Consider the following 9,965-nt stretch of genomic DNA (forward strand, 5'->3'; position numbering starts at 1 on the left):
CTTTATCGTATCCTGCTAAACTCGATCGATGCGTGTAAAAGCTAAGAAAAACTCAAAAACTTGCAGGCAGTAATCGAATCCATCGATCTACGGCGCGAGCTAGTAAAAAGGAAGCGTGGAGATGGGCATACAGTACGTACCATGCGTGCCACCGTTGCTGCTGCTGCATGCAGCAGCAGCAGCAGCGGGCGGCGCCGGGACGGGGAGGCGGCCGTGAGGGTACGGCAGCGGGCCGGGGGGTCTGACGAGCATGGGCAGCGGCGGGGGGCGGCGGAGGAGCCTGGTGAAGTAGGCGAAGCTGTCCTGCTTCTGCTTCTGGCGCTGGCGGGCCTTGTGGTTCTGGAACCAGTAGAAGACGTTCTTGCCCTCGATGTGGCCGTGCTCGCGCAGCCTGGCCGTGATCTGCTTGATCTGCTCGGCGCTGGGGGTGCGCAGGCCGTGCTCGTACAGCCCCTCCAGCGCGGCCAGCTGCTCCTTGGTCGGGTTCCACCGCGCGTTCGCCAGCGCCGCCGCCGCGGCCGAGGCCGGGGACAGCGGCGGCGAGAGCGGCGCGCCGCCGCTGCCAGAGCCCTCAAGGTCGATGACCCCGGCGCCGCCGTGCTGTGGCGCCGCCTCCATGGTTCTCTCGCTCTCCCTCTCTAGTCTCTAGACCTGCCGGCTCTCGGGGAGGAGGGAGGGCGGTGTGTGTGTTCGGCTGCACTGCGTGGGGTGTGCGGGGTTTTAAAGCGTGCATGAGGCTGCGAGAGTGCGAGAGGGGGGGGTGTGGCGGAGCAGGGAGCGCGTGCTCGTGCGCTGTAACGGCAGCCGCGTTTCGGTGTGAGCTGTCACCTTGCGGGTCAAAGCCGGTGGGGCCGGGGCGCGGCCGGGAGCTCTCTCGTGCGGCGGCACGCGCGCAGTGCCGCCGGTGCCGCCGTGTCGCGATAAGCACTGCCACAGCGGCGCGTCCGACGCACCGCTCCGGTCGTGGGCGGTGACGCACGCACGCAGCGGCCGGCCGCGCTAGCTCTCCGGTGCCGTGTGACGCTGGGACCGGCGGTGCACGGAAGCGTGCACGCCGCCGCGCGCGGCGAGCCACCAGCCGAGCGGAGCGTATACGTTTTCCTATAGCTTTCGAGTGGTAACCCTGCCAGTAAGGAGAGCGTGTAACGGTGCACGGAGCAAGCGTGGCCAGTGTCGAACTGTCGATCGGTTCCGAACAAACTTCCCATCGTGCTTGGGGGCTTGAGGCTCGACCTCGACGCGGGCACTGAAAACAATGGGGGCGGCCGGGGTGGCTGCGCAGGCAGGCAGGAGCTAGCTAGCGCATGCACGCCTTGGACGGGGAAGAAGGGGAGATGGCGAGGGGGCGTGCTCGATGCCTCGACGGCGACGCTCCGGGCGCCCGCCTCGGGAATGAAAGGAAATTCTTTGCTCGTGCCAGCGCCGGGCCTTTCGTTTCTTCGGGGATTTCGTGTGCCTGGCCACTTTTGGCAGTCGGTAGAAGTAGCTATAGCATCATCATGCACCAGTGCGCGTCAGTCGAACGCGATAAATTTGCTCGTCTAGCTTGCTGCTGGCGCTGTACAGTTTTTTGCTAAGTGCAGACTGGACTGAGTTGTTCCGTCGCATTCCTTTTTTTTTTTTACGGTAACGTAGGCTTTGCAGTGCAAGAGATGGAGATATGTACTTCAAACAAAGAAAGGAATGGACTTACCACGAGCACTAGCTGTTTCATAAAATTGCGAAGCTTACCGCGGACACTAGCTGTCCCTCCATCTCGCAATGTATGTCCAGTCCGTATGTATATCTGTTATGTGCTATAGATGAATAGATCAATTCTGAATCTACCTCGAAAAAAAAGGAGCAACCCAATTTTATGGTGGTCTATTGCCTCTATATATTGGTGGAGGCATAAGTTCGAAAGCGAGTTAAAATCTCAATATATACATAGAAAACTTGGTCGCCAACTCCACTCGACATTCCTGCGAAAGCGTAGCCACCCGCATCGTGCTAGGGTGCGTAAAGCCGTAAGGACATTCCGTACCTAGAAGATCCGGGGCTGAGTCGGGGCAAGCGGGTGGCCACCTAGGGCTCGGGTTCCGAAGGACCCCATGTGTACGCACTTAAAGAGTTATTGATTATAAAGTCTAATATAATAATAGCGCTATAAAAACTCAACTAGCAGTATGGCTGGTTACATTTTTATCCCTCGTATGTTTACTTGCGTCGCACGTTTTCTTGAAAAAGATCCCCCAACTTTTATCGATGCGGACACTACATTATCGGGTTAACCGCTACACACTAAAATCAAAAATGAAAAGCATAGGTGGCAGCCTCGCCAAGCTACCAAAAAGGAAAACGGCTACATCGATCTATACGCCAAGAAGACGACCCGCAAAAGCCAACGACCTAAATAGAAATAACCGACATTAACGTTCACCAAAAAAGCAGAAAATGATTATCTTGCGAAGTTAACCTTTTTCTATCGCAGAAATATGTTCATCCACGCCACCACCTTTTTGGTCATCCAAGAGTTATGCCAAGAAAAAGACCTTCAAAAGCCAACTACCTAAACAGAAATAACCCACATCAAACGTTTACAAAAAGGCGAAGTTAACCTTTTTTCTATCGTAGAAAGATGTTCATCCATACCACCACTTTTTTCATCAACCATGAATTTGCAGTAACCCCCCCCCCCCCACCCACCCACAACACACCTCTCACTAGAATACTCAGTAAAAGATGATATTATGAACATAAATTTAGAAAATGATTTTGGGAGTTTATTCCATGCGCGATGAAAGATGATATTGTTCCACAAAGACCTCCAAACAGTGAAAGGGACTCTAGCCTAGTGGTAGTGCATCTGATTACCATCCAACAAGCTCAGGTTCAACTCTCCATGGGAGCGACATTAAAGTTGACACACTCAAAAAGAAGCCAGCTTTAAAAATGTCTTCAGGCTTATTTGAAGCAAGTTCAAAAGAAAATTGCCAAGATGCATGGGAAGAATATGTGATATATTTTTTTCCACCCGCAAATGATACAATTTACCTCACGTTTACAGTTCTTTCTCTTAAGTGCTATCCTTGTTTGTAGTCCAAAGATTAGCAAGAGAAACACCTGAATCTTCATGCATTGTCATCCCATTCCTCCATTTTCTGCATCCTCTTGTTTGTCAATCCAGTAAAGGTCTTAAATTTGTTAGTATATTTGGTTTTTATAGTTGATATGACATATCCAACTTGAAAATTGTTCTACCCCCTACTCATTTAACAAATGTGGGCTTGAATTGCATCCCTGATGAGGACACAATCAAGGTGGACTTGTTAAGCTCCAAAAGGAGAGAGTATGCCGAGATCAACTCCAACAGGAGAGAGTACACAAACTTGTCAGAAAATATACTGGTAGAATTGTTTTTTTTTATTGGGAAAAGAGAGAGACTTTCTATGACCCCTCCTCGTATGTTTTGTTAGTTGGTGGTGGAAAAATGAATTGCATTTTCCGCTGTTACACCATATCCATTCCCTGTCATAAAGATCCCCTACTCGTATCGATCATGTCTGCACGCTGCACGCATGGTAATCAGCTTACAAACAGTGAATGAAACAGAGAAGCAGGGATTCATATATCGGGACAGAACCAAGACGGCCGTGGCTTTAATCTCCGTAGGGGGCAGAGCTAGCTAGGAAGGCTGCCATAGGTAGGGATCGAAATGGCAAGGCACATTGGGAAATGGAGACACGCGCCAGAGTGTGGGAGTAAACGCGACTCCTCGCGTCGCATGGCATTGCATGCACTGTGTTTAATTTGCTGGGGACATGCATGCGAGCGCGAGGCAGACCAGACGGGTTCAGCAGGCGGATATTGAGAATCTCGCTTCCCGTTTCCCCGTAATCTGAGAGAGAAAGCGAGCGAGAGGGAGCTAGAGCTATAGAGTGAGGGGAGCCGAGAGGACGCCGCGCCATTGCCAATTTGCCATTACTCCTCACAAGCCGGGGGTGAGCTGCAAATTGGCGCTTGCCGCGTTGGGAAGTGCCACACTGCCATGGCGTGGGCGTGGCACTAGCCTTACCATAGAGCCGTAGATGCTACACGGGGGCCTGCGCCAATCGCCTCCGGATGGCGAAAATTTCTGTGCGCAATGCATCGCATCGATCTGACGACAGAGGACATGGATTGTATTGACTTTTGCCCACGGTCACGGCAAAATCCTCGCAGAAAAGATTTGCTCATTTCAGGCGACAGGCGAGGAAGGATCGGATCGCCCTCGCCGATCCGAATTGAAAAACACCGGTGCGCTGCCTGCCTCCCTGCCTGCACCGGTTGGGAAACGCGACGCCGTTTGATTAGGCGGTGTGAGCAGGCTCACAGGGAACCTTACCGTAGAGCCGTAGTATGCACAGGCTCACAGGGAACCGTAAGATCCAAAGCCCGTGTGCTAGACGACGGACGCTGCAGGGGCGCGACATGGCATGAGGCGTCCGGGGGTCAACACCCTAAAATTCCGGACTTGCATGCAGCGAGCGCGATGGTGCGTGTGCCCGTGGCCAAAGAAACGGGCTCGATCAGATCAAACAACGCAGTGGAGGAACAGGGGACCTCTTGGGGCAGACATTCTGAATGGGTGAGAGGAGGGACACGAGAAGCGTAAGTACAACCAAGTTTTCAGGGTCCGTATTTTAATTTTTGACTTCATTGGCATCATCCAAAACCATTCTCCTAGAGACTAGAGAGTCTCAGTTTCACATCTCTCTCACCGTTCAAAATGTTCAAGGCAGTGCTCCAATTTTTTTTTTATCAAAATTGCCCTTTGTCCAAAATCAATATTGCAATTACCTTTTCATGCGGATCAAAATACCTGCACGTTTGTGAGAGCTTTTCATATTGGAATTGGCTCGGCGACCCTTACGTATATGTCAATACGGCAGATATAGGAATTTTGCGCGACGACCCGTATATGTTGTCTCAAGCAGAAAAATGAGCAGAAAAAAGTTTGGCGGGAATGCTGATCGGCATACTACAGAAGGCTGGTCTATGAGCATTGGGCTGGAATTGATCCTGGCAAATGAAGCCTTTCTACAAAAGTTTGCGCAATTTGATCACTAACTGGGCTGATCATAGACCGGCTCATGTTGTGAAAAGAATGAGGCCCGCGGACAAATAGGCCGCGAGCCTCCGAAAATTTCAAATCCGCATTCGAAATCGGGCTTTCCGCAGCGAGCAAAAAGATGGACCATATGCATGGCGCGCAAGCAGTAAAGAAAGAACAGCAATTCGCGTTGCTAGCTGCTAGCTAGCTATTCGATCGTTCATACGCTGTTTCCACCGGCCGGCGTCGATCAGCATTCAGCAAGACAACAGCAGCGTCGACCAGCAATGGAGTTGCAGGGGAAGAAGGGGAACCACAACATACGCGTACGAAATATCGCTTACCACTAGTGAGCAAAACAGTAACCCCAAGAACACCCGACAGCAATGGGCACATATGCAATCTGCTCGACACATCCATCTTGGTGCAGTGGTAATGCACAAGTGACAAGCTTTACCAAGAGGCATACCGTGTCATTGCAACCGGCTAATTGGTGCTTGTCATGCACAAGCAATAGAATAAACGGAATCTTTTTCAAATCGATTGAGGCGATCAGCAAAGAACCCATGTGGCGATAATAGTTTCCAAAACTTCATAGGTTTACTCAGAACACTGGGTTGTTCTTGAGGCCAAAACAGTTGCCAAGGCTAGAAAATTCCTATTCGCAGGGACTAATGAAGCACATAAACAAAGGACGCCACAGGATCATGATTCTGCAAAATCTATTTCTTCTTGTCCGCAGCACCACCACCAGACCTGTATTGGAAAAAGGTTCAGCTTATTAGTATCCATTCAGAACATGGAATGAATCTAGAGAAAAATAATATTTCCAATCGCACAATTCAGCAGCATTTGGCTATGTGCATATCCGCATGTTACTGTGATCGGGAAATCAAACCATTGCATGCAAAGCATCGTGTTAAGACTGCACAGTACTAGAAACATAATAAACTAATCACTTCATCCTTCTTTTACATAAAAAGTACTGCTGAAAAATCATTGGCAGAAACATGAAAAACAAAAGTGTGGCCAGTCAACCATGTGCCTGACAATCTAACCATTATACTGTGGTATTGTGTACACAACATATTATTCCTTCACCAATGAATTTAACAGGTCTGTTACCCAGCAAGTGTCAAAGAACTCATAGCAGACTGACATGATACAACAAAGCAGTTCAAATTAAATATGAATAACTGCATCAGAACAAAACAGACCCAGCAAGTGTCAAAGAACTCATAGCAGACTGACATGATACAACAAAGCAGTTCAAATTAAATATAAATAACTGCATCCGAACAAAACAGAATGAAATAGCATGGTATGAAATGGCAAAGAGAATGTTCCGCACCTCATCTTCCTGACGACATTTGCCATCTCCTCTCTCTTCTTCTTTGCTCTCTTGTGAGTACCAAGCTTTCTCTTGGCCACCTTAAGTGCACGCTTGTCCTTCCCAACCTTCAGAAGCTCAGTGATACGTTTCTCATAGGGGGCAAATCCAGCAACCTCCCTAATCAGGCTTCTGACGAAAGTCACCCTCTTAGTAGCTTTCTGAAATTATTGGGCCAAGACAAACATATAAGAACATGATGCTAAACAAATAAAAAAAAGGACAAAGCACATATATGAGCAGATGACAGCAAGCAAAGCCTCAAACTTTTCTCTCAAAATTACATCAACTGATGCAGCAAGGTGCATTTAGCAAGATGTTTTTAGAAACAAAACCAAAATGAGATTTAGCTTCCACGTTATGTCTCACCCATAGATATCTGCCTCCAGGACTAGCAACCTTAAGTAATAAAATCCACAGATTGCCAAAGGTGAGATGAGGCATGACAATCAATATAGATGGTGGGTCTGCTTGTTACTGTACAGTAATGCTGATATCTTTTCCACTATTCTGCAAATGTTTCAAACCTAGCTTTCTTATGCCTAAAGCCACATATCCACTAGACCAACCAATACAGATCATTCAACAGTATACTCTCATTATTCCTAACTCCTAAGCTCTATACCCATAATGTTACAAGGTGAAAGTTCTGACTCTGATTCATGAATCAAGACAATCAATTGAAAAGATGCATTTAGTGAGAAGTTTTAGAAACAAAATCAAAATGTGATTAAGCCTCCACGTTATGTCTCACCAATTAATATCTGCCTCCAGGACTAGCAACTTGGAGTATTGAAATCTCTCCAGATTGCCAAAGGTGAGATGAGGCAAGAGGATCAACATAACACAACAAAACTGTTTTCAAACAGGAGGAATACTTGTAACCATAAGGTAATCATGATATCTTTTCACTAATCCACAAAAGCAACACATCCAATTGACCTAACGGTTGAATCACCCAACCTACACTTGCATCACACCTCAAAATCTAGCCATTGGTTATAGAAGTTAGATCTACAGTAACACTAAGGTTCAAACGAGCAAAATCAAGTCGATTCTAAGAGTGTGAAATTCAGAAGGCATTTAATACACAAATCATAACGAATAACTCAGAACAGATCTACACAAGAGGCTCAGCGCATCATCATTACAGGTAGTGGTAGCTCCTTAGTTAGGATCAAACTAGCACTTGAGATCACAGAGCGGAAGAAGTAATAGATCGGAGGTTTAGGACAGAAATTCTTACCCCCTTGCGGTCGGACGGGCGAAGCGGCAGCTCGCGCTTGGTGACAATGTGCCCCTTGTTGATGCCGACGAAGAGACCTGACTTGGCCTGTGTCGGCGCCATGGCCGGCTTCGCGCTCGCTCCGCTGACCTGCGACGAACGCAATGGAACGAACCAAATCGAGTTAAACGCAACGAGGTAGAGGATTTGTAGCTTTGGGTTGAGAACTTAAGATTTGGGATGGGAGGCGGCGCTCGATGAGGAAACCTGGAAATGGTGCGAGCAAAACCCTACGCCGCCGGCTGAGTCCGTCGAGAAACCCTAGAGCGAGAGGGGTGGGACCTATATACACGCACCCTCGGGGTGAGATTTCATCTTGGGGCACTGATGGGCCAGACCGGGCTTACTGGGCTCGTTTCGCATATGCACATGGGGTTTTGTTTTCCTTTTCCTTTTCTCTGTGGAGATTTTTTGTTTTCAAAAAGATTTTGCCTCTACCCTATTTTTATGTGATACTAGCAAGGTGGCCCGATAGTATGATTTTCAGATAGCAACATGTAAATTTTTTCCTCTAGATATTTTTCTCATAGTGACGAGGCATATGTGTAGGGTTTTTGAGTTTTTCTTCTCCGACTGTGTTCCTCAGCAACTACATCAATGTACACTCTTCTTCCTTGTGCCTTGAGCAAGCCAATTTCCTCGAAGAAAATCAAGATCTCAGTGCACATCTGGTCCATCGACATCAACCTACTATATTTGATACTCTCTGGTCTTTTTTTAGCGTGTTTAGGTTGGTATCAAAAGTATGTGGACATCTTGAACTGCAGCGGCTCGATGTTCTCCTACTATTTTCTTATCACATCCAATCAGACTTTTGTGTAGGTTTCTTTGATTTGTTATGCTACCGGTGTAATTCTAAGCAACTACACCAATGCACCATCTTCCTTTCCCACACCTTGAGCAAGCTAATTTACTCGCTAATGATCATTATCTCGATCGAAGCATGTGGTGTAGTCCATCGATATCTTGAACTAAACCACTCCTTGATATTCAATTGGACTTCTTTTGGTATCTAGACCTCCCCACCTTGTCATAGGTTCTTTCAGCTATGTTAACCTTAGCCCTCAGCCCTCATAGGTTGTAGTAGTGCCTTATTTTGTGCTTTTTACCTTGCCTTAGCCTTCAGTGTATCATTGTTCTTGCCTTTATTGGTATGGTTTCTCTCTACAGCGTGCGTGTTGACACTCAATATCTATATACTTTTAGTGTCATTTAAGTGGTGTTTTCATACATATTCTTGTATTAACCCATCACTTGACACTCGAAATAACCCCGCTTTTGCATATGTACTGTATTTTGAAGGACATTCTATTTTCGCAGGAAATTGGACTATATTGGAGCATAATGGAATAAGGCCCTGGACAAGCAACAATAAAGAGAAAGATGAAGGCCAACGGGCCCAAAAAGAGCATAGGCCGATCAACCTATAGGTCCTCAGGTCCCCGATCATGCTCATTCTTGGTGAGCACTCCTCCAAGAAGACTTAGGGGCTAAGTTTCTTAAGATATGGCAAGTTCACTTTGGTATCAAAGATGGAAGCAAGCAGGATTTTGAAAAGATATCAAGATCCAACCTTACCCTGAGGCTATCGACGAGTTAGGCCCACATGCATAAAAAATAAGGTTCATAAACATTAGGGGAGACTTGGAGACGAAGGAGGACGCGAGATGACAAAAGGAAGGCTCAAGCCGATCAACCTGGACCCCCCTAGGCCGAACGGTTTGGGGTGTTCCTTTGCCCAATTACCTTCCAATTTCTGCCACACGCTCTCCAGACTATAAATACCCTATAAATTCACTGAGCCCTGAAGTCCATCCATCGGAACTCAACGAAACCAAAGGCATACACCAAAGGAAGCTAAGGGCTGCTGCAAGTATTTGGAGTTGTCTAGGAGATGGCTTAGGCTGACCCTAGCCGCCATGGCCTCCTCGCGGGGTTGTGCCATGGTGGAGTTCAGGAGAGCTAGTAGTAGATCATTGATGGTATGTACTCGGAGGTGATGATCTAAATACATCTATTATATGAGTAATGTTCTTCATATCATCCGATCTATTAGTGACTCGTTGTCTCCTTCTATGCTTTCTACCTATCATGAATATGCTTGTCCCTTAGTCTAATGCTAGTTTAGACTACATAACATACTTTATGTAATCATGGTGATTAGATCTAGTATGTCGATCCTTCATGATAGCTATATATATTCACCTGTGTTCGTGCCC

General features: G+C 47.4%; 2 protein-coding genes across 2 annotated transcripts in view; both read right to left on the minus strand.

Moving 5' to 3' along the window:
• LOC101776934 (WUSCHEL-related homeobox 5) overlaps positions 1-537 on the minus strand; it is a gene marked incomplete at its 5' end in the record, with an annotated part of 2,647 nt that extends 2,110 nt beyond the window's left edge. The window contains one exon of the mRNA XM_004972188.2: positions 141-537. Within this exon, the coding sequence (XP_004972245.2) occupies positions 141-537 (397 nt within the window). The remainder of the gene's footprint in view (positions 1-140) is intronic.
• A 5,048-nt stretch (positions 538-5,585) lies between these two features.
• LOC101757064 (60S ribosomal protein L36-3) lies at positions 5,586-8,054 on the minus strand. Its single transcript, XM_004970472.2, has 4 exons — positions 7,954-8,054; positions 7,708-7,836; positions 6,423-6,622; positions 5,586-5,827 (listed from the first exon to the last, which is right to left on the minus strand). Exons 2-4 carry the CDS (start codon positions 7,807-7,809, stop codon positions 5,794-5,796), a joined length of 336 nt encoding a protein of 111 aa, XP_004970529.1. The 5' UTR covers positions 7,810-7,836; positions 7,954-8,054; the 3' UTR covers positions 5,586-5,793.
• Positions 8,055-9,965: the final 1,911 nt, after the last annotated feature.

This window comes from Setaria italica, chromosome V, assembly GCF_000263155.2.
Source record: "Setaria italica strain Yugu1 chromosome V, Setaria_italica_v2.0, whole genome shotgun sequence".
Classification (NCBI taxonomy): Eukaryota; Viridiplantae; Streptophyta; class Magnoliopsida; order Poales; family Poaceae; genus Setaria; species Setaria italica.